The 25,214-nt window shown below is 47.3% G+C and overlaps 1 protein-coding gene across 2 annotated transcripts; it reads right to left on the reverse strand.

Moving 5' to 3' along the window:
- Positions 1-201: 201 nt before the first annotated feature.
- TBC1D20 (TBC1 domain family member 20) lies at positions 202-20,556 on the reverse strand. 2 transcript variants are annotated; one of them, XM_077460494.1, is made up of 8 exons: positions 20,402-20,556; positions 18,083-18,268; positions 17,913-17,993; positions 10,959-11,145; positions 9,003-9,104; positions 8,775-8,916; positions 7,613-7,800; positions 202-733 (listed from the first exon to the last, which is right to left on the reverse strand). In XM_077460494.1, exons 1-8 carry the CDS (start codon positions 20,424-20,426, stop codon positions 478-480), a joined length of 1,167 nt encoding a protein of 388 aa, XP_077316620.1. In that variant the 5' UTR covers positions 20,427-20,556; the 3' UTR covers positions 202-477. The 2 variants fall into 2 exon arrangements, with proteins under 2 accessions (XP_077316620.1, XP_077316618.1); XM_077460492.1 differs by lacking the exon at positions 20,402-20,556 and adding an exon at positions 18,434-18,618.
- Between the last annotated feature and the right edge of the window lie 4,658 nt (positions 20,557-25,214).

Here is a 25,214-nt window from a genome sequence, read left to right on the forward strand (position 1 = left end):
GGACTCCTCATAAGTGGCACAACAAGTGAATGGCTCCAGGAACTCGGAGAGACAGATAAGGCTGTTGAACTTTCCGGCATCCGCTATAAACAGACATATGGGTTTGGGTGGACAGACACTCTGATATTAGAATAGATGTGAGATATTAGTGGAAGAGGTGCCTAAATACAGCGGGGATGCAGAATTAGGACAACTTGGAGGTGGTGTTAAATATTTATCATAAAGTGAATCAGAATTCTGTACAGATATACACAGGTTAATAATGTGACAGCCTCTTCTGCCCATCACTGGAAGCGTAGAACCGTGCCCACGTTGTGCCTTGTAGCAGCTTACGTAATACAAGCACTCGGGTGTTCGCATCAAGAGTTTATAGTGGCAAATAGTGACGTGTGATGGGTAGAAGATCCGGTGAAAATGAGGAACAAGAGGGGACAAAGGCACTTTCATCCACCCCTGTGCGATGATAGATCGATTCTGTCATGGAAAAATTTGCAGTTCAAATTTGGGTGCCCACTCCAGCGCGCTCTTCACCACCGCTAACGCTGCGGCCCCCAGAGCCACCGTCAGCCCCATGACCGCCAGCTTCACCAGTCTGTTAGTGCGGGGTTTGGTAAAGACGGACTTGGCTGCGTGCTCTGGACGGACAGAGTCTCTGAAACGGCGGCGGAGGACCATATCCGGCCGCTGCTGTGTGGATGCCAGCTCAAAGTCTTTAAAGGTGGAAACTGCCGTCCTGGAGGAAGAAAGGAGATGCAAGTTAGAAGTGCCGATCTACACAGCATGTTATAGACCAATTGATCTTTTAGTGTAAATTAGCTAAATACATTCCAGGTACATCCAGAGTCTTACAGTTAGCCACTGCCTGAGTGGAAAAGCCTGTGTCCTGCCAGCATGCTGAAGAGTGGGAACCATTGCTCTCTGTGGGGAGGAAAGCTGTAATTTCTCTGCAGAGGCCTGGCTTTCTCCTTTAGTGTCAGAGCTCTCCATTAAGCAGGGAGAATGAGTTTTAATGACTTAGGGCAGTGATGGCGAACCTTGGCACCTCAGATGTTTTGAAGCTACATTTCCCATGATGCTCATGCACTCTGCAGTGTAGTTGAGAATCATGGGAAATTAAGTTCCAAAACATCTGGGGTGCCAAGGTTCACCATCACTGACTTAGGGGGTGATTTACGAAAGCTGTGTGCCATAAGTAGAGGCACACGGCGAGGCGCAACACACATTTTCATATTTACTAAATGGTGTGCCAGTAAGAGTGGGAATCCCCCATTTATTATAGCGATCTCGGCGCACGGGGGAGAATGCAATCTGTGCGCCACTGTGGACATGGCGGACGGCATCTCCAAATCAATATTAACAAAAGATGGAGGTGCCAGTATTATGGGGTGATGTGAGGAAGTTTAGTAACTGCCCAAGTAACAAAATATGCCCAAAATAGAATGAGAAAGTAACTTTTTCAGAGAAAGCCTGATGTGCCCACAACTACGTACAGAACTGCGTGAGATCAATGTAAGCAGTGCGCATGCACAATCGGCTGTTGCGTTTGTTCACTGTGCAGCCAAAATCTTAGTAAATGTTAAGCAACATAAATGCAATTGCGTGGGTTGAACAGACGCACCTCTAACCTTGACCTTTTTTTTTTTTATTATTTTTTATACGCTGGTTCACCTTTATGTATTTTTTTATTTTTTAAGGAGATTTGCACACAGGTCATGTTAACCACCTCCGGACTGCCACACGCCGATATACTTCCTAACTTTGAAGAGGGATATCTTTGTTATGGCAGCAGCTAGTTGCCATAACTCTAGTATCCTCTTCTTCGGCAGGCGGTCCGGTTTCTGATAGCGGCCTCTGCGGCGGATTCACAACGAGATCACCTTTAAATTGGCAGAGGGAGATGGGGACCCCCCCCCCCCCCCGCCACTCACTGGAGCCGTTGGTAGCGGTGGAGGCGATCAGATTATTGTTCTTGCTGGGTATGGAGACAAGTGAGGGGTTGATGGCCCCCACCCGTCTCCATACCATTGCAGGTGGAAGCGACGTCAAAACATCACTTCCGCCCATAGCTCTTAAAGGGACATTTTTTGAAGATGCCATGCACCATGTCCATGCACCTTTTCTGACAGATAGCTGCTTCCACATAGACAGCGAGGGTCCTTTGCTGCTGGCAAGCAACAGACCTTTCTACTCTGGCTGTGACTGGTATAAAAAGAAAAGAAAAGGTAAAGGCTAGGGATTCACCGATACCGGTATTGGCGCCGATACTAGCCATTTCTGCGAGTATCGGTACTCGCAAAAATGCTCCAATACTGGATGTGACGTCGCTTTGGAGCACACCACCAGACCTGTCCGCTCAGCCGACTCCGCCCGTCCGCTGCCACCCTTATAAACATGTACACATCTCTCACACATGACACATCATAGGCTACCAGGCTAGGGACCGCGTCTAGCAACCAGTGACGTCAGCTGAGGCCTGACACATGGGAAACCAGTGTGGGCAGTGCACCTGCACCCCGATACGGCTGAGAGCAGCGCGCGCCTCCGAGAGAGAGAGCAGCCAGCCAGCACAGAGTGACACAGACAGAGCCACAGTCAGTCACTCACTTACTGCTGGTAAGGAGGATCATCCAGCCTGTTGCCAGTCAGTGCCAGTCCCGGCCGAGGCCACCGCCAACTACTCCCGCTGCCCGCAGCACAGCCACTCTCTGCACATTGCCATTTGCCAGCAGCGCACAGAGAAGTAACTAGAGGTCGACCGATATGGGTTTTTCTCTGGCCGATGCCGATGCCGATATTTAGAAATCATGGCGGCCGATAGCCGATATATGATGCCGATTTTTTTGGGCCGATATGTTAGGCCGATTTTTATTTTATTTTTTCCTTTTTTATTTTATTTTTTTTAATCCCCCTTGATCTAACACACCTTTCCCACTGGGGCGTTTTTCAGGCGCTTTTGGGCTAAAAATAGCGCCTGTAAAGTGCCTGCAAAATGGCTCCCCTGCAGTCTTTGTGAAAGACAGAGTGCTTTCACACAGAGGCGATGCGCTGGCAGGATCTTAAAAAAAAAGTCCTGCAAGCAGCACGTTTGGAGTGGTGTATACTGCTCCTCCACCACTCCTGCCCATTGATATGAATGGGCACCACTGCCGAAGCGCATGCAATGCGATTTGGCAGCAGTGCTTCATGGGCGCATTTAACCTCTTCCTTGGCCGCTAGCTGGGTTATATGTGCCCCACTAGCAGCCAAATAGCACCGCTAAAATGATGGTAAAAAGCCGCTAAAACTTGCGTTTTACCATCAACGCCTGCCTGCTCCAGTGTGAAAGCAGCCTTCATAAGTGATACAGAAAATTTCTTACATTTAAAGCGGTAGTAAACCAGCACATTTTTTTTTTAAACCTGCAAAGCAAAAGGCATAATGAGCTAGTATGCACCGCATACTAGCTCATTATGAAATACTTACCTTAGAACGAGGCCCCGACATCTCGCCCGATCCACGCCGAGGGAGCTGACATGCTCCCTCGGCGTTTCTTCCGGGTATGGCGGCACCGGCGCTGTGAGTGGCCGGAGCCGCGATATCGTCACTCCCGCGCATGCGCGCGGGAGATTTCAGTCCGGCCACTCGGCTGCTGCCGGATTTTGACGGCGAGAATCCCCTTGTGCGCATGCGCCGCTGCAGTCAGCGGCGCATACCGAGGGGAATATCTCCTAAACCGTACAGGTTTAGGAGATTTTTTTTTTACCTACAGGTAAGACTTATAGGCTTTCCTGTAGGTAAAAGTTAAAAATGTGGGTATACAACCACTTTAAACATTTATTAAACAAAACAAACCTCCAATCAGTTTACTTGTATGTATGATTTAGATTAAAAAAAAAAAAAAAAAAAACCTATGTATCAAATAAAAACAGGTAGTCAAAACTTTTGGACGAAAAAAAAAAAAAAAAAATGGGCTAACTTTACTGTTTTTATTTTATTTTTAAATAGTGTATTTTTTTTCCCAAAAAATGCATTTGAAAGACCTCTGTGCAAATGCCGTGTGACATAAAATATTGCAACAACCGCTATTTTATTAACTAGGATCTCTGCTAAAAAAATATATATAATTTTTGGGGGTCTAAGTGATTTTCTGGAAGAAAATACAGGATTTTTACTTGTAAGCAACAAGTGTCAGAAAAGATTTAGTCTTCAAATGGTTAAACTGAGAACTTCTACACACTGAGATGAGTTCATTCATTGAAGTGTAAACATTGTATCATTTAGTTCTTTTCTTGGCAGTCTGCCCAGAGAGGAGGAAAGTGTTGCTATGACGACTCAGGCAACTTACACTGACTTCTTACAGAAGTCATTTCAAAGTCCCACTGTAGTTCTAAATCGGCTTTTTATCAGAACAATCAGCCGATGCCGATTATTTAAAAAAAACGGCAAATATCGGCCGATATATCGGCCGGCTGATATATCGGTCGACCTCTAGAAGTAACGGTTCAACTTCTCTCCTGAGCAGCCAGCCTGAGCCTCCTCTGATTCCTCCTCCAGGCTCCCGCCCATGAGGTCCACAAGTTTGCCGCCTGCAGTCAGTGCCAAACATTGACAAGCTTCCAGGACCAGGAGTTAGGACATGTTAGTGTACTGTACTGTGTTACACTCACACTTTGTCCCCCTCCATTCTTCAGGAGTGTCAGGACACAAGGATTCCGACAGTTGTAGCCCATGTCCTGGATACGTCTGTGTGTGGTGGCTCCGACACCAGCTGTAGTCCACTCCTTGTGAAACTCCCCCAAATTCTCGAATGGCTTTTGCTTCACAATCCTCTCAAGGCTGCTGTTATCCCTGTTGCTTGAGCACCTTTTTCTACAACACTTTTTCCTTCTACTCAAATTTCCATTAATATGCTTGTATACAGCACTCTGTGAACAGCCAGCTTCTTTAGCAATGACCTTTGGTGACTTCCCTTCCTTGTGGAAGGTGTCAATGACTGTCTTCTGGACAACCGTCAACCAGCAGTCCACCCCTTGATTGTGTAACCTACTTAACCAGACTGAGAGACCATTTAAAGCAGGGGGTCTCAAACTGGCAGCTCTCCAGCTGTTGCAAAACTACAAGTCCCATGAGGCATTGCAAGGCTGACAGTTACAAGCATGACTTCCTCAGGCAAAGGCATGATGGGGCTTGTAGTTCCAGAACAGCTGGCAGGCCCCCAGTGTGAGATCCCTGATTTAAAGGCTCAGGAAACCTTTACAGGTGTTTTGAGTAAATAAGATTACTAGGAGTGCGACACCACAAGTTTACAATATTCAAACTTTTTCACAATATTCTAATTTTCTGAGATACAGAATTTTGGATTTTCACAAGCTGTAAGCCATGATCATCAAAATTAAAAGAAAGAAATGCCTGAAATATATAACTCTGTGTGTAATGAATAATATATGGGTTTCACATTGAATTACTGAAATAAAATAACTTTTTGATGATATTCAAATTTTTGGGAAATGCACCTGTGTATAGCTGAAAAACAGTGAGCTAGGTATGTGGGAACAGCCCGGGCGTAATAAAAGGAGTGAGATACCAAGCTGGGCAGGAACATGGGCTCTACAGTGAGGAGATATCGATGTGTGAATCCTTCCCCCCATTCAGGAGAACTCAGCAGATGACTGGACCCTAACTACATGTGAACTATTGCTATATAGTGGACTGACCATCCATCAACAGGAAGGGACGTCAATGTGAAAAAAAAGGGAAAAAACAGCGCTGTCTCAAAACATTGAAATGAATATCCGTGAAGAAAAAAAAAAATTAAAAAATGTCTGCTGCAGCTTAAAGCGGGGTTCCGCCGCCTTTTTTTTTTTCCCCGCATTAATTTTTAAAAGTAACTATTCTAAATATTTTACTTACTGTTAAATGATGTCAGAGTCTCTTGCAGCCGTTTTTCTTTCTTCTAAAGTCATTAGGAAAACGTCTCCAGACGTTTTCCATTTTGCCTGTGGGCATGTGAAGCCCACAGGCATTGTCTTCCGGGACACAGTGCAGCTAATGTCCCAGCATGCACCGCCCGTCTAATCTGCGATCTCGCGCATGCGCAGATTATACCGCTCGAGCGCTGACAACAGCGAAAACTCGAGCCTGGGCGCCGCACAGACTCCTGGGAAATAAAAACAACGATCCCAGGAGCCCCTGCGGCCGACAGGAAGAACTGACCTGCCACTGAAGCCATTTGCGCAGCAGCACCGCCCCTTTCCGGAATCTCCAGAGGCAGGAAATTTGAAAGAAGAAGAAGACAGAAGAAGACATCAGAAAGGTAAGGGGGATATCTAGCGATTAGGGAAGGGGGGGGGGGGGGGAATCACATAGACGTAGGACTAGTAATTCGGGTGGACCTCCGCTTTAATGTGAGCTACACACAATAGAAAGCAATTTAAAAAAGAAAAGCTGCGCAGTACATCATATACCATAAATAGTGCTAAATTATATCATTACCACCATAACAAAACTTATTTTCTACCATATGTGCAGAAGTTATTGATTTAAAACACAAATAAGAAATAAAAAACAATAGTAAAAAGCAAATGTATATAAATAGTCCAAATTATAAACGCAGGAGAATGAGAAGATTAAACTCCAGTCCACTTAGGTGACACCGCACACAGCACCCTCAGAGTATGAAGCAAGTGCACCCAGAAAAGAATCCTCCACCACTAGGTCCAGTGAGGCTTACCAGCTAGCCAGATCTCTTTTTAAGGAGATCACACGTGCCTGCAATTTTAACCCCCGATCTGGACCTTTAAGTAACACCGCTGTCGCTTCCAATCAGTATATCACCTCCTCAGAGCGTCTCTCGTTCCAACCACATTGATTTAGTGAAATAAAACAGACAGGAAAGGTCCCATAGCGTATCTCCATATGAAACTTTTATTAAATCATATAAAAACAAGATTTCAAACTCGCAATTCAGCCGTATACAAGCGTGTATATAAAGTATCGAGCCGGCCGGCTCTCTCTCGTTCACACTGCCCATCCTTCCTAGACCAACGGGGAATGGCGGTGACGTCAGCACGCTGCTCAACCCTACGTCGTTTCGTCAAAGCTCACTTCTTCCTGAGGTACGTACCCCAGGAAGAAGTCAGCTTTGACGAAACGACGTAGGGTTGAGCAGCGTGCTGACGTCACCGCCATTCCCCGTTGGTCTAGGAAGGATGGGCAGTGTGAACGAGAGAGAGCCGGCCGGCTCGATACTTTATATACACGCTTGTATACGGCTGAATTGCGAGTTTGAAATCTTGTTTTTATATGATTTAATAAAAGTTTCATATGGAGATACGCTATGGGACCTTTCCTGTCTGTTTTATCTCACCTAAGTGGACTGAAGTTTAATCTTCTCATTCTCCTGCGTTTATAATTTGGACTATTTACATACATTTGCTTTTTGCTTTTTACTATTATTGTTTTTTATTTCTTATTTGTGTTTTAAATCAATAACTTCTGCACATATGGTAGAAAATACGTTTTGTTATGGTGGTAATGATATAATTTAGCACTGTTTTTGGTGGTATATGATTTTCCCGCGCAGCTTTTCTTTTTTAAAGGGACATCAATGTACCGAGATGGTTCCTGCACTTACCTCTCAGCCTGGTGCTGCTGGGCGGCTTCCCTAGACATCTCAGAAGGTGGAAACTGAACAAAGAGGTCGCCGGCTTTGCTGATGAGAGTCTCGTAGGGCAGATCTTGTGGGATCTGTGACAACAGGTGGTGTACGGAGGCCATGTCACATTCACACTCTAGTACCTCTTCCTCTCTGTGCAGCACAATCTGCAGAAAACAACATAGGGGACTTCTTTCATCAACAAGCCACAAAGAACTACTTCTGTTAGTCAAACCAACCAATCAAAGAGAGAGAGAGAGTTATTCCTTAAGACAGGGGTCTTCAAACTTTCTAAACAAAGGGCCAGTTTACTGTCCTTCAGAGTTTAGGGGGGTGGAATAGTGCCCCATCCCTGGCGTCAGTGGGAAGGAATAGTGCCCCATCCCTGGCGTCAGTGGGAAGGAATAGTGCCCCATCACTTGTGTCAGTGGAAAGGAATAGTGCCCCATCACTGGTGTCAGTGGAAAGGAATAGTGCCCCATCACTGGTGTCAGTGGAAAGGAATAGTGCCCCATCACTGGTGTCAGTGGGAAGCAATAGTGCCCTATTGTTTGTCAGTAGAAGGAAGCGTTCCCCAAAAGCTAGATAAGGGCAAGCAAAGGACCATATCTGGCCCCCAGGCTGCAGTTTGGAGACCACTACTTTCGCTACGCTCTTGACCAAAGCAGCTGGCTTTAAACTGGTATACCAGAACTTTACAAGTTTCATAGCACCCAACATACAGGGACCACAAGTTGCTGTTTTATTCCCACTTTAAGTCTACTTTAAAAAGAACAGTCCTCTCAAAAAGGCATTACAGCTAAACGTGAATGCTAGTGCAAAGAATCAAAAGGGAAACAACTGGCAAATATGCCATAGTGGGGTTTATGGGGTTACCTCTTGCACCATAAAATGTAACCCTTTATTCTCTAACAGGCGGAGTCTCAAGTCCCATATTGCCTTTTCCATGATGCAAAAGCCCAGAAGAGGAATGGACTAGGGAGATCTAACTAGACCAGTAGGTGAGTGTGCCCACCAAAAAACAAGAATTTTGGAGGACTGATGAAAACTAGAGCTGTAGCTAGCAGTAAACAACCAAATTATCCTTCTCCATCATGAACTGTGCCTGGGCTAGATATAGCGGTAGCACTGAGATCCTTACCACAGCAGCAAAGTAGATGGGCATGAGCGGGTGACAGGCCAGGAAGAAGTCATACAGCCTCACCACATGCCTAAAATCAGACAGGACATGTCCAAACCAGGTGATGAGCCAGCTCAAGGCAAATATGGTGCCCACCTCCGCCCTGCCAGGAATAGAAGACGGAGTAAGCAACTTTAACGTAAAATAAAGATGGGGGATTAAGAGGGATGGCACTCTGGCCACACTCACCTTTGCATGAAGTCGTGCAGCACTGGGTTCACCAGTTCTATAATAGGCATCAGGTAGTTGAGAATGTGTTTGGTGTTATCCATGCTAGGATCCATGAAGTCCCTATTAGAAGACACATGTCAGTCTTCCAAGAAGAGTCAATGCATAGTACATAGGTGTGTGCAGCCTATTGCATTGGGGTGTGCATCCCAAAGCTCAAACACATATGCGTGTGTATATTATAACAGCAATTCACACAAATATGCGGCTCCTCTGCGCCAAGGACCAAGTTCTGATGCACTTACAATAGTGTAGACAAGTATAATGTTAAAAGGATGAGTGACAAGACTCACATCCCGCTTTGATCTGTGGCCATGCATGATGATGTCACTGTCAAAGGCTCCACCCAACACGTTTTGTCCAATGATGTCTTTAGGGGACAAAAAGCGCACAGGGCGATTAGGGTGTGCCCAGACACACCTGGCACACCCCATGCACACGCCTATAGCTGAGTATTATAAGCAAATTCTGAGTGGGCTTTCAAATGATGGCAGTTTTCTAAAACACAAGAGGCACAAACATTATATACCCGTTTACACAGGTCAAAGGAACTCGCTCTACATTTAAATAACATTAAAATGGTTCTAAATGAAAACTGTTTTATACTTTAAAGGGGTGTTCTGGCCGCAATTTTTTTTTTTTTTTTAAGTCAGCAGCTACAAACGCTGTAGCTGCTGACTTTTAATAAGGACACTTACCTTTCCAGCAAGCCCGCGATGTCGGCTCCCCGAGGGCGATCCATCCATCAGATCGGCTGCAGACGTCGCCATCTTAACAAAGGGAAACAGGCAGTGGAGCCTTGCGGCTTCACTGCCCATTTCCTACTGCACATGCGCGAGTTGCGTGGAGCTTTGTGAATGCCCATTGTTTTCTATGACACACACATGTCCCAGAAGGCAACGGGGCCGCTCGCTAAAGAGGAGGAAGAGCCGCAGAATAGGAAGAGGCAGATTAGGTAGACTGCCTAGCAGCAGGGGTTTCTGGTAGGTTAAAAAAAAAAAAATATATATATATATATATATATATATATATATATATATATATTTCAATTTTTTTTTTAATCATATTAATGCAATTTTTTAAATTTAGGGTGGCCCTCTGCTTTAATGCATTTTCTTCATTAAGGTAAAAAAAAAAAAACTTTCTAAATCTGTTTACCTGAGTTTGATCTTCATCCAGCGCTGTGCCCATCTGCAGCAGCTCCCTTTCCCCTCTTCAGGGAGACTCTGCACCAGTGGGAGCCATTGGGTGTCAAAACCTGTGTGGATGGAGCAGGAGGCATGGCCTGGGCGGTGTGGCAATCATCTATAGATGCACACAGCTCGGCTCAGGATCGAGCCCACATTAGTACCCTTATAGCAAGCGGCTTGCTATGGGGGCACTCTGGGGAGGAGGAGTGAATAATGCCAGCGCGGGACCCAGAAGAGGCCGTTCGAGGCCGCTCTGTACAATAGCATTGCACAGAGCAGGTAAGTATAAAACATAGTTAATATTTTAAGAACAAAATCTAGCACAATCACTTTAAGAAAGGTGTTTAGGGGGTTAGGAGGACCAATGAAATGCTTCATGCATTTTACACCATATTAGTAAAATGAGAATCCTAAGTTATAATACATGTTTACCTTTCACCCATATCACCCAGGTATTAAAAGATACAGAGAGCAGGGAGTTTTGCAAGATGCTGCATTTTTGTTGTATATTTTATAAACACATTTACACAGCTGACATACTTTGTGGAACTACAAGTCCCAAAAGCTCAAGATCAGCCCAGCAAGCTAGAAAATTGCAGCTCCACAATTTCTACAAGATGTTTTATGTTTGGTGAGTGACTGCAGAGTAGGAAGTGGATATTATACAGGCTAATGGGGGGGGGTGTGGAGTCACTCAACAAGAACAGCAGGGAGCACACAAACCCACCTTAGGTGATGTGTGGACAGTTTATCCACCAGCAGAGTGGCCAGCGGCCCACCCACCACCAGCAGGAAAGTGACAACAATGTCGTGATATCCCTGGTAATAGTGCAACTGGGAGTTTCGAGCCAAAACCTGTAGGATGATGTCAATCAGTTGCTCCTGCAAATCTTCCCGTTCCTTTAAAGGCATTCCTGAGAGGCAAAACCAGATAGATAGAGTACCCCGTGATTGATATCAAAGACCCCCCCAACAGTCACCCCCCTCCAGCACCAAGACATACAGCAGGGATGAGGCAGCTTCCGTCAGTTTAAAAAAAGGCACGCTCCAGTCAAAAAAAAAAAAATGGAAAAGCAAGCCCTGAAGTGAGTGGTGTATTTTCAGGACCACCATATAGAACACAAATGTCATTTCTATAAAGTATAACTAAATGCAAAACTTTTTGGATAGAGTGGAAATGGATTAGAACCCCTGTCAGTTTTTACTGTCTGTGCCTCCATTAGGGAGATTCCCACTCTCCATTTGTCCTGTTTACCATTATCATTGAAGCTAAACGTGAAAGAAAACCCCAAATTTTGGGTTGCCCTAGAAAAGTATTTGAGGGGAAATCTTCCAATTCCCTTAATTTGCAGAGATTTTCTCTCACTTCCTGTTTGGCGATGGGACAGGAAGTGAAAGGAAATCTCTGCAATAGGAGACAGATGGCGAAAAAAAAAAAAATTTTTTTTTTACAGGAGTTAGAACCCTCCCTTACTATATAAAAAAATGACAAAAAAAAAAAGTTTTTACTATAGTTCTACTTTAAGACCCCAGATCTCTCCTCTACCCTTGGAAGCATCAGATCAAAAAAAATATATATATACCATTGATGCTTTCCCAAAAAATTAAAATAAAATAAAAATAATTGCAGTGTTTACATTTGTCCTAAACCTGAAGTGACCTCATGACATTGCTTGGGGCCTCCTAGATCATAGAGGTGATCAGACAATCTGATCTCTCTTCACCTCTATGGCCAGCCAGTGAGAACCACCAGATCATTTCCCAGGCTCACCGGTGAGAACAGTAGGCCTGAGAAACACTGGCGAGCAGTAGACATGTGCATTCGTTTTCGTCCGAATGCATTTTCGTCCGAATTTCAGCTATTTTCGTTTTCGTTTTGACAAACGATAACGAAAGCACAAAATCCGAAAAACGAAAAATCCGACATAAATAAATGCTTTATTTTCGTTTTCATTGTTACAACAGTTCGATATAGAATAGGAGATTCGACATGACTCTGACAACAATCTGTGTCTATAGAACCTGTGTTCGAATGTGCCTAACCTTACCTCTATTAGTCCAAGATTATATAGAGAAAATATTCGACAGAGAAAAAAGATTTGACAGAGAGAAAAGATTCTGCAAGATACTGTCCTAAAAAGTGTTTGGGGACCCGGGTCCTGCCCCAGGGGACATGGATCAATGCAAAAAAAAGTTTTAAAAAACGGCCGTTTTTTCGGGAGCAGTGATTTTAATAATGATTAAAGTGAAACAATAAAAGTGTAATATTCCTTTAAATTTCGTAGGGGGGGGTTGTCTATAGTATGCCTGTGAAGGGGCGCATGTTTCCCGTGCTTAGAATTGTCCCTGCACAAAGTGTCATTTATGCAGGAAAAAAAGTCACTTAAAATCACTCGCAGCTATAATGAATTGTCGGCTCCCGTAATACAGAGAACACTCATTGAAAGTCATTGATAAAAAAATAAATAAAAAAATAAATAAAAAAAGCGTGGGGGTCCCCCAAATTCAATTACCAGGCCCTTCAGGTCTGGTATGGATATTAAGGGGAACCCTGCCTCAAATTTAAGAAAAAATTTGACGTGGGGTTCCCCCTAAATATCCATAACCAGACCCTTCAGGTCTGGTATGGATATTAAGGGGAACCCCGCGTCAAATTTTAAAAAAAATTGACGTGGGGTTCCCCCTAAAAATCCATACCAGACCCTTTATCCGAGCACGCAACCTGGCAGGCCGCAGGAAAAGAGGGGGGGACGAGAGAGCGGCCCCCCCTCCCTCCTGAACCGTACCAGGCCACATGCCCTCAACATTGGGAGGATGCTTTGGGGGTCTGTGACCCCTCAAAGCACCTTGTCCCCATGTTGATGAAGACAAGGGCCTCATCCCCACAACCCTGGCCGGTGGTTGTGGAGGTCTGCGGGCGGGGGGCTTATCAGAATCTGGAAGCCCCCTTTAACAAGGGGACCCCCAGATCCCGGCCCCCCCCCTGTTTGAAATGGTAAGGGGGTACAAAAGTACCCCTACCATTTCACAAAGAAAGTGTAAAAAATGGTTAAATAAAACAAACACACTTTTGAAAAATTCCTTTATTAAAAATAAAAAAATAAAAAAAAGATTCCAGCGGCGGTAATCCACTCTTGCTATCCAGCGACGGACGGTCATCTCTCCAGCGATGTCTCATGTCATCCAGCGCAGCGAATCCTCCGTCCTTCTTCTGTCTCCGTGGAGGAGACACTGCAAGGATTCCGGCGGGTGACGTTTCTTATATACGGAGGGCGGGGCCACCCGTCACCTGACCCCGCCCCCCTCTGACGCAAGGGGAAACCCGGGGTTCCCTGTGACGTATGGGTGACCCCGCACCCCTCTGATGTAACACAGGCAGGTTTCCGTTACATCAGAGGGGGGCGGGGTCACCTATACGTCACGGGGAACCCCGGGTTTCCCCTTGCGTCAGAGGGGGGCGGGGTCAGGTGACGGGTGGCCCCGCCCTCCGTATATAAGAAACGTCACCCGCCGGAATCCTTGCAGTGTCTCCTCCACGGAGACAGAAGAAGGACGGAGGATTCGCTGCGCTGGATGAGATGAGACATCGCTGGAGAGATGACCGTCCGTCGCTGGATAGCAAGAGTGGATTACCGCCGCTGGAATCTTTTTTTTATTTTTTTATTTTTAATAAAGGAATTTTTCAAAAGTGTGTTTGTTTTATTTAACCATTTTTTACACTTTCTTTGTGAAATGGTAGGGGTACTTTTGTACCCCCTTACCATTTCAAACAGGGGGGGGGGCGGGATCTGGGGGTCCCCTTGTTAAAGGGGGCTTCCAGATTCTGATAAGCCCCCCGCCCGCAGACCTCCACAACCACCGGCCAGGGTTGTGGAGATGAGGCCCTTGTCTTCATCAACATGGGGACAAGGTGCTTTGAGGGGTCACAGACCCCCAAAGCATCCTCCCAATGTTGAGGGCATGTGGCCTGGTACGGTTCAGGAGGGAGGGGGGGCCGCTCTCTCGTCCCCCCCTCTTTTCCTGCGGCCTGCCAGGTTGCGTGCTCGGATAAAGGGTCTGGTATGGATTTTTAGGGGGAACCCCACGTCAATTTTTTTTTAAATTTGAGGCAGGGTTCCCCTTAATATCCATACCAGACCTGAAGGGCCTGGTAATTGAATTTGGGGGACCCCCACGCTTTTTTTTTAAATGTATTTATTTATTTTTTTATCAATGACTTTCAATGAGTCTTCTCTGTATTACGGAGCCGACAATTCATAATAGCTGCGAGTGATTTTAAAGGACTTTTTTTCCTGCATAAATGACACTTTGTGCAGGGACAATTCTAAGCACGGGAAACATGCGCCCCTTCACAGGCATACTATAGACAACCCCCCCCCCCCCCCCCCCCCTACGAAATTTAAAGGAATATTACACTTTTATTGTTTCACTTTAATCATTATTAAAATCACTGCTCCCGAAAAAACGGCCGTTTTAAAAACTTTTTTTTGCATTGATCCATGTCCCCTGGGGCAGGACCCGGGTCCCCAAACACTTTTTAGGACAGTAACTTGCAAATTAGCCTTTAAAATTAGCACTTTAGATTTTGAACGTTGGAGTCCCATAGACTTTAATAGGGTTCTAAAGTATGCTGTATACTAGCTCCGTCGAATCTTCTTTATACATTCGACAGACACCATAAGCCTTCAAAGACAGATTCGACCGTGATTCATGTGGATTTTCGGACGAATGCAATTTTTGAACGAAAAAAGAAATAAATAAAAACGAATTTCGGGAGTAACTAAATAAATTAAGTTTTCAGACGAAAACGAAATTCCGAAACGAAATATTTTACTCTGCACATGTCTAGCGAGCAGTGGTGCGGGGGGTATGTGTGGTGGGGTTTAGGAAGAGGGCGACCCCTACTGCTGATTCTTTAACCACTTGCTTACTGGGCACTTAAACCCCCCTCAGTCCCAGACCAATTTTCAGCTTTCAGCGCTGATGCACTTTGAATGACAATTACGCGGTCATACAACACTGTACCCAAATGAATTTTTTATCATTTTTTTCCCACAAATAGAGCTTTCTTTTGGTGGTATTTAGTTACAGCTCGGAGTTTTATTTTTTGCTAAACAAACAAAAAAAGATGCAAAAAAAAAAAAAAATCATGTTTTAATAGTTTGTTATAAAATTTTGCAAACGGGTAATTTTTCTCCTTCATTGAAGTGCGCTGATTAGGCGGCACTGATAGGCTGCATTGGTGGGCACTGATGGGCTGCATTGGTGGGCACTGATAGGCTGCACTGGTGGGCACTGATAGGCATAGTTAAGGCGGCACTAATAGGCACAGATAAGGCGGCACCGATGGGCACAGATAAGGCGGCACTGATGGGCAAAGATGGGCACAGATAAGATGGCACGGATGGGTGGCACGGATAAGTGGCACGGATGGGTGGCACGGATGGGCACTGATAGGTACCATAGATAGATGGGACTGATGGGCACTGATAGGTGGCACTGATAGGTGGCTCTGATAGGTGGCACTGCTGGGCACTGATGGGCGGCACTGCTGGGCACTGATGGGCGGCACTGCTGGGCACTGATGGGCGGCACTGGGGTGCAGCACCTGAGGCAGATTTTGGGTGGCACTGTGGGTGGCACTGCTGGGTGGCACTGTGGGTGGCACTGTGGGCACTGCTGGGTGGCACTGTGGGCACTGCTGGGTGGCACTGTGGGCACTATGGGCACTACTGGGTGGCACTGACAGGGGGGCACTTACTTTATTTCAGGATGGCACTGCGGGTGGCAGGTGGGCACTGGCAGGGGGCAGGTGTCCTTTTAAATTGCTGGCCGTGATCGGGACTGATGTCCCGAACACGGCCGCCGGCGATCGGCTTTTTTTTTTTTCTCCTCGCGCTGTCAGCGCGAGGAGGAATACTAGCCGATTACCGGCTCCGTTTTATCACATGATCAGCTGTCATTGGCTGACAGCTGATCACGTGATAAGGGGTCGGGATCGACCCCTTACACGGATCGGTGATCAGGCGAGTCTCACGGACTCGCCGATCACAGAGCGCGCCGCGCGCGCCCCTCAGGGGGCGCGCAGGCCGCTCGTAACCGGGACTACGTCAATAGACGTAGTCCCGAAAATGTGGGTCCGCGCTATTGCCGTCATTTTGCAATAGCGCGGATCCCAAGTGGTTAAGCGATCCAGTGGCTAATCAGCCACTTGATTCGCCTTTAGCTGAAATAGATTCAGCAGCTCAAAAAAAAAAAAAAACAATTCCGGGGTTATAGCTGACAGCTGCAACCACTATATACTATACTATGTATATGCACACCGCAACGTATACATATATCAATCTTTAAGTGGCTAGGCGAGCATGGGGAGTTACTCTTTTTTTGTTGTAAAAAATTAAAACCCCAGTGGTGATTAACCACTTGCGGACCGCCCGTTGTCGTTATACGTCGGCACTTTGAAGAGGAATATCATTGTTATGGCAGCAGATAGCCTCCATAACCCCAGTATCCTCTTCAGCAGGCGGTCCGCTTTTAGATAATAGTGGTCTCTGCGGCAGATTCGCCGCAAGATCACGTTCATTGGGGGCTGGAGAGGGCCACCCTCCCGCCATGCTCCGTGGAAGATTTTTAAAGGGGTTGTAAAGGTTTGTTTTTTATTTTCTAAACAGGTTCCTTTAAGCTAGTGCATTGTTGGTTCACTTACCTTTTACTTCGATTTCCCTTCTAAATGTTTTTTTTCTTTGTCTGAATTTCTCACTTCCTGTTCTTCCTCAGTAAGCTGTTCTGGCTGACTAAACACCGCTCGGATGATGGTGTGAAGTTTACCGAGGAGAAACAGGAAGCGAGAAATTCAGAAAAAGAAAAAAAACATTTAGAAGGGAAATCGAAGGAAAAAAGGTAAGTGAACCAACAATGCACTAGCTTAAAGGAACCTATTTATAAAATAAAAAACAAAGCTTTACAACCCCTTTAAGGGTAAAAATTTGTCGCCATTCCACGAGCGGGTGCAATTTTGAAGCATGACATGTTGGGTATCAGTTTACTCGCTGTAACATTTATCTTTCACAATATAAAAAATTTGACTAACTTTACTGTTGTCTTATTTATTTATTTTTTAGTTCAAAAAAGTTCAATGCTTCCAAAAAAAGTGTGCTTGTAGGACTGCTGCCCAAATACGATGTGACAGAAAGTATTGCAACGAGCGCCATTTAATTCTCTAGGGTTTTAGAAAAAAAAAAAAATGTGTGTGTACAATATATATATAAAATATGTTTGGGGGTGCCAAGTAATTTTCTAGTAAAAAAAAAAAAAACCTCCAAACTAAAGCTCAGTTTCTGAAAAAATGATATAAATGTCATATGGGTACAGTGTTGTAGGACCGTCCAATTGTCAAAGTATGAGATCGCTTAAAGCTGGCCTGGGCAGGGAGGGGGTAAAAGTGCCCGGTACTGAAGTGGTTAAGTAAGCTGATCCTCATATATATTTACTTGCTTATAATTTTATTTTCTTTTGTATTTGTACAATTGTTCTCAGTGAGCCAATTTACAGCCGGTGTGGAGTGCCAAGTCCCGCTGTCCTGTGGATGACAGTCAGGAGACGGCACTGAGAACTTAGGCTGCCCCATCCCTGTTGTACCCATTCACCCCCTGTGAACCCAACATTCACCCGCACACTTTACCTGGAGGGAATCGTCGCAGCGAGCGCCTTACATCTAGCAGGACTTGCTCGTAATCTTTATTGTTGACCCGCAGCTCAGGCCCTGCACAGACCATGTTATACGGTAATCAGAAACGTAGCACAAACACCTAAACAAAGTACAACCTTCTGGCTGCAGCCATGTCGGGGTACCTGGGGGCGGGGGCAGCTCGTCGGTATTGACGTTGAGGAGTTTGGGCCAGACTTGGCAGCGGATCTCGTCAGTTAGCAGCCCTCCCTCGCTGATCGCCATCCTCCGCAGGGTGGCTACATCCGGAGGGTCCTTACTCAGGGCTTTCTGGATGTCGGTGAGCTTTCGGCGCCGGCGGAAATCACTGCCTGATAACACAGAAGACGACATGAGCAACGAACACAACGAACAAAACGAACACTTCTGGACCAGAAGACTAGAGCCAAAGCAGGAAGGTTTTCTTTTTGTGGTTTCTGGTACAGTAGGGGGAGGGGTTATACCCAGAGACATCGGTCCGATAGACATTTCCTTACTTTCCTGATGTGTATGGAGGATCACTCCGATGGGATGCCAATCACCTTGCCAGGGATGATGCCATTTATCACCCACTGCCCTATATACCTTGTAGTTCTGCCATTCTTGCATCCCCTAGCCTTTCCATTCCCAGAACATCAGTACCCACCATAGGTCACCCGGTAGTGTCCCCATACCCACCATAGGTCACCCGGTAGTGTCACCATACCCACCATAGGCCACCCTGTAGTATCCCATACCCACCATACATAGGTCACCCGGTAGTGTCCCCATACCCACCATAGGCCACCCTGTAGTGCCCCCATACCCACCATAGGTCACCCTGTAGTGTCCCCATACCCACCATAGGTCACCCTGTAGTGTCCCCATACCCACCATAGGTCACCCTGTAGTGTCCCCATACCCACCATAGGTCATCCTGTAGTGTCCCCATACCCACCATAGGTCACCCTGTAGTGTCCCCATACCAACCATAGATCACCCAGTAGTGCCCCCATACCCACCATAGGCCATCCTGTAGTGTCCCCATACCCACCATAGGTCACCCTGTAGTGTCCCCATACCCACCATAGGTCACCCTGTAGTGTCCCCATACCCACCATAGGTCACCCTGCAGAACCCCAATACCAGCATCCTGTAGTACTTCAGTACCTGCCATATGTCACCCTGTAGTGTCCAAGTAGCTGCTATATGACACAAAGTAGAATCCTGGTAGCCAATATATGTAGCCTGTACTCCCTCAGTACCCGGCATCTATCGCCCTGTAGTACCCCAGTATCTGCCATATGTCCCCCTGCAGTACTGCTGAATCTGACTTGTGTCACTCTGTACTGCCAAGGTACCCCACACGTGTCCCCCTCTAGTACCCCGGTACGAGTCCCCCTCTAGTACCCCGGTACCTGTCCCCCTCTAGTACCCCGGTACCTGTCATTTGTCCCCCTCTAGTACCCCGGTACATGACACGTGTCCCCCTCTAGTACCCCGGTACCGGTCCCCCTCTAGTACCCCGGTACCTGTCCCCCTCTAGTACCCCGGTACATGACACCTGTCCCCCTCTAGTACCCCGGTACATGACACCTGTCCCCCTCTAGTACCCCGGTACCTGTCCCCCTCTAGTACCCCGGTACCTGTCCCCCTCTAGTACCCCGGTACCTGTCCCCCTCTAGTACCCCGGTACATGACACGTGTCCCCCTCTAGTACCCGGGTACATGACACGTGTCCCCCTCTAGTACCCGGGTACATGACACGTGTCCCCCTCTAGTACCCGGGTACATGACACGTGTCCCCCTCTAGTACCCGGATACATGACACGTGTCCCCCTCTAGTACCCCGGTACCTGTCCCCCTCTAGTACCCCGGTACCTGTCACGCGTCCCCCTCTAGTACCCCGGTACCTGTCACGCGTCCCCCTCTAGTACCCCGGTACCTGTCACGCGTCCCCCTCTAGTACCCCGGTACCTGTCACGCGTCCCCCTCTAGTACCCCGGTACCTGTCACGCGTCCCCCTCTAGTACCCCGGTACCTGTCACGCGTCCCCCTCTAGTACCGCGGTACCTGTCACGCGTCCCCCTCTAGTACCCCGGTACCTGTCACGCGTCCCCCCTCTAGTACCCCGGTACCTGTCACGCGTCCCCCTCTAGTACCCCGGTACCTGTCATGTGTCCCCCAGTACATGACACGTGCCCCTCTCTAGTACCCCGGTACCTGTCATGTGTCCCCCTCTAGTACCCCGGTACATGTCATGTGTCCCCCTCTAGTACCCCGGTACATGACACGTGACCCCCCCTCTAGTACCCCGATACCTGTCATGTGTCCCCCTCTAGTACCCCGGTACCTGTCATGTGTCCCCCTCTAGTACCCCGGTACATGTCATGTGTCCCCCCTCTAGTCCCCTGGTGTCCTGTGTACACACACCCTTCCCCCCTCCCCCTGTACACCGCACTCACTCCAGGCTGCTCTCGTATTACCGTGCTTCCCCGGCTCCGCCCTCATGCTCGTACGGAACGGGGGGTGGAGTCACCGGCCCCGTTACCGACTCCACTTCCTGGGTACACTTCCGTACAGCAGCCTCATGATGACGTCACGCGACCCGAGACTGCGCCGTGAGCGATCAGCTGCTGACCCCGTGACCACCGCTGAGCCCGCCCCTGGGTGGGAGTGTCAACCTCATGACCACGCCCACCCATAGGGTCAGTGTGGCAGAGGGCTCTTCTCCCTGTACTGTGTACAGCTGTCACTCTCCTCTCCTCCAATCACATACAGGCTGTAGAGAGGAGATTCCCCATTGGAAGATTTCCTCTCATCTCCTGTTCTGTGACAAAAGATTTCACATCACTTCCTGTCCTAGTGACCACCAGAGCAAATAGAGGCTGAATCTCCCCTGTGGGGACACAGGCAGCAACAAAACACCTGGCCGGGGTTCTAACCCTTCTACGCTTTATCCAAACTGTGAATACAAATGTTAAAGGAACACTTTCATCAGGTATTCCATATTTTACATCTTCTTTTATTATCTGGATTCCATAAAAGACACAAATTCATGGAGATCTGGAATCATCATTATATGTCTGTCCTTCAATGTCAGCGCCTGGATGGGACCTGAGATCGGCCTACTGTACAGCAGGGCTTAGAGTGGGAAAGGGAGAAGCAGCATGAGGTGCCAATCAGGTGTGCTGCAGTGCAAGAACATGTGGATATGAGGAGAGAACAGAGAGAGGAGCTCCTCAGCCCTGCTTCTCCTTTCACTGTCCAATCACAGGTTGGGGGAGGGGCAAGGCCTGTAAAGGTTACTAAAGTGCAACAAACCCACATTGTGGAGCTGTTTATTGTGAATGCCAACCTGATGCATCTCCACGCCGGCACTGCCATGCATGCCACCAAGCACTGTGTGCATTACGGAGGGCTGTGCTTGAAAAAATGCAGTAGGCACTACGTTTTCTAATGCATTGAGTTACATTACATTACCCCACGCCAAAAAATATATACCCTCCCCCCCCCCCCCAATCCATACCAGGCCCTTACCAGAGCATGCAGCCGAGGGGAGGGGGGGAGCAAGCCCCTTTTCCTGAACCATTCCGGGCCACATGCCCTCAACATGGGGGAGGGCTTTGCATCTTGTCCCCCCTCTTCTCTACAACCCTGGCCCAGTAGTTGTGGGGGGGGGTAATTTATTGGCCCCCCAGATCCCACCCACCCCCAATGTGAATGAGTATGGGGTACATAGAACCTGTACTCCTTTGCCAAAACGAAGGGCCTGGTATGGATTGGGGGGACCCCCATGCTTTTTTATTTTTATGGCAGCTCTTTTTTTTTACATTCTGCTGACAGTGGGAAATACCCTGCTAAGAGTAGGGATGAATCATCGTTGTTAGGAAGCTAGCTCCTTAAAGTGGTGTTGCCACCAAAAAATGAAAAGCTGCTTAAAATTCATAAAAAAAAGAAATAAAAAATAATTGGCAAAAAAAAAAATTTTTACTCACCTCTAAATACCGGTTGCTAGGGGGTCCCCCGTAGTCTGCCTTCTTCATTGCCCGGGCTGGTGACATCACTTCCTCTTGCGCCGCACATTCACCTGGGACCTGTCACGTGTCCCAGGTGACTGTACGGCGTATCACGGCGCCCTGCGCCGCTCGCGCATGCGCAGTGGGTGCCCAGCTGTGAAGCCACAGCCGGGTGCCCACAGTATGCATGCAGAGCGAGGAACGAGGGGGGGGCTTCGTTTCCCCGCATCGCTGGACCCTGGGGCAGGTAAGTGTCCGATTATTAAAAGCCAGCAGCTGCAGTATTTGTAGCTGCTGACTTTTAATTTTTTTTTTTAAGGGGTACCCCACTTTAACAACTGATGACTCCACAGCAGGGATGAGTCACTGGTTGTTAGGATGCCAGCGGATGCCTACTCCTTAACTGATGACTCAGCAGCAGGGATGAGTCACTGGTTGTTAGGATGCCAGCGGGTGCCTACTCCTTAACTGATGACTCAGCAGCAGGGATGAGTCACTGGTTGTTAGGATGCCAGCGGGTGCCAGCTCCTTAACCGATGACTCAGCAGCAGGGATGAGTCACTGGTTGTTAAGGAGCTGGAAACTGCTGGCGTTCTAACAACCGATAACTCAACAGCGGGGACAAGTCACTGGCTGTTAGGAAACCAGCAGTTTTCAGCTCCTTACCAAACGATGACTCAGCAGCGGGGATGAGTCACTGGTTGTTAAGTACTGGTGACCCCCTGACATGCCACATTTGGCATATCATTTTTTTGGGGGGAGGGGGAGGGGGTACTCAGTTGTGATAGGGACCCAGCTCCCACTTCCTCCCCTGTCACTGTGGCGCCAGAAGGAAGTTCACCTCTCCCCCCTCCCTCCTTGCAATCCTCTGGGACACGTCACAGGTCCCAGAAGATTGCCCGGCCATTCACAGCATTACAATACCGTCACTGTGGAGAGGAGGGGGAGAGGAGCAAGGCTTCTCGTGCCCACATCGCTGGACTGTGGGACAGGTGAGTGTCCGATTATTAAAAGTCAGCAGCTACACTTTTTGTAGCTGTTGACTTTTAAATGGGTGGAACTCTGCTTTCACAACCAATGACTCAGCAGCGAGGATGAGTCACTGGTTGTTAGGACGCCAGCGGTTTCCAGCTCCTTAACAACCGATGACTCAGCAGCGGGGGTTAATGATCAGCGGTTTGTGGCTCCTTAACAACCGATGACTCAGCAGCAGGGATAAGTCCATGGTTGTTAGGACGCCCGTGGTTTCCAGCTCCATAACAACCGATGACTCAGCAGTGGGGATGACCACTGGTTTCCGGCTCCTTAACAACCGATGACTCAGCAGCGGGGATGATTCCCTGGTTGTTAGGAGGCCAGCTGTTTCTGGCTCCTTAACAACCAATGACTCAGCAGCGGGGATGAGTCACTGGTTGTTAGGACGCCAGTGTTTTCCGGCTCCTTAACAACCCATGACTCAGCAGTGGGGATGAATCACTGGTTGTTAGGACGCCAGCGGTTTCCGGCTCCTTAACAACCGATGACTCAGCAGCGGCGATGAGTCACTGGTTGTTAGGACGCCAGCAGTTTTCAGCTCCTTAACAACCGATGACTCAGCAGCGGGGATGAGTCACTGGTTGTTAGGACACCAGTGTTTTCCGGCTCCTTAACAACCGATGACTCAGCAGCGGGATGAATCACTGGTTGTTAGGACGCCAGCGGTTTCCGGCTCCTTAACAACCGATGACTCAGCAGCGGGGATAAGTCACTGGTTGTTAGGATGCTAGCGGTTTCCGGCTCCTTAACAACCGATGACTCAGCAGCAGGGATGAATCACTGGTTGTTAGGACGCCAGCGGTTTATGGCTCCTTAACAACCGATGACTCAGCAGCGGGAATGAGTCACTGGTTGTTAGAACGCCAGCGGTTTCCGGCTCCTTAACAACCGATGACTCAGCAGCAGGGATAAGTCACTGGTTCTTAGGACGCCAGTGGTTTCCGGCTCCTTAACAAGCGATGACTTAGCAGCTGGGATGAATCACTGGTTGTTAGAACGCAAGCTGTTTGTGGCTCCTTAAGAACCGATGACTCAGCAGCGGGGATGAGTCACTGGTTGTTGGGACGCCAGCTGTTTCTGGCTCCTTAACAACCGATGACTCAGCAGCGGGGATGAGTCACTGGTTGTTAGGACGCCAGCGGTTTCCGGCTCCTTAACAACCGATGACTCAGCAGCGGGGATGAATCACTGGTTGTTAAGTTGCCAGCGGGTGCTGACTCCTAACAACCAAAACCCAGGAAACTTTGGCAAAAAAAAAAGGAAAAATGCACTGGAACGCATTAAAAATGCATCAAAAAACGCATCAGAACAGTGCATGGAGAAACAGGTCTGGATTGCAAAAGTGTGGTGTGAACCGCCCCCTAATGTAAAGAATCTGTTACAGAATCAGCGGATGTCAAGTGATATCAGTGATTGTCCTCCTCTAGGCTCCTCTAGTCTAGACATGTACAGTAGAAGGCCACCGATCCTCACTATACAAACCACACACTCCGTCGGGGTAATATCTGAAGCGGATCTGTGGATTCTGTTCCCTATATACAGTTTTATTCTTATGTTTCAGGCAGAATGCTTTACGTGGGCGGCTGGAAACCAACCAAGTTCCTTCTGCATCGGGCTGCTTTGTCAGAAGCCGTGGAAAGCTACTCAGTCCTTATCCTTTACATGGGCTCAGCAACACTTCGGCCGAGTAAAACACTCCCAGAGAACCCGAAAAACACTGAGAAGGTGAGCAAGGGGCAAGAAAAATATGTTGTTTTGTTTTTAACCACTTGACCCCTGGAAGATTTACCTATCTTCATGACCAGGCCATTTTTTGTGATACGGCACCGCGTTACTATAATTGACAATTGCGCGGTCGTGCAACGCTGTATCAAAAAAAAAAAAAATGTCCTTTTTTTACCCACAAATAGAACTTTTTTTTGGTGGTTATTGATCACCTCTGCGTTTTTTATTTTTTGCACTGCAGCTATAAAACAATAAAAGGCCAACAATTTTGAAAAATAAATTTATATATATATATATATGTTTATTTCTGCTATAAAACATTCCCAATAAAAAAAAAGTGTAAAAAAAAAAAAAATAAATAAATAAAATTTCTTCATAAATTTAGACCAATATCTATTCTTCTACAAATTTTTGGTAAAAAAAAATCCCAATAAGCGTATATTGATTGGTTTGCACAAAAGTTATAGCGTCTACAAACTATATGATTTTTTTTATATTAGTAATGGCGGCGGTCAGCGAC

This window comes from Lithobates pipiens, unplaced genomic scaffold (assembly GCF_037356315.1).
Source record: "Lithobates pipiens isolate NorthernLeopardFrog02 unplaced genomic scaffold, aLitPip1_a1.2 Scaffold_28, whole genome shotgun sequence".
Lineage (NCBI taxonomy): Eukaryota > Metazoa > Chordata > Amphibia > Anura > Ranidae > Lithobates > Lithobates pipiens.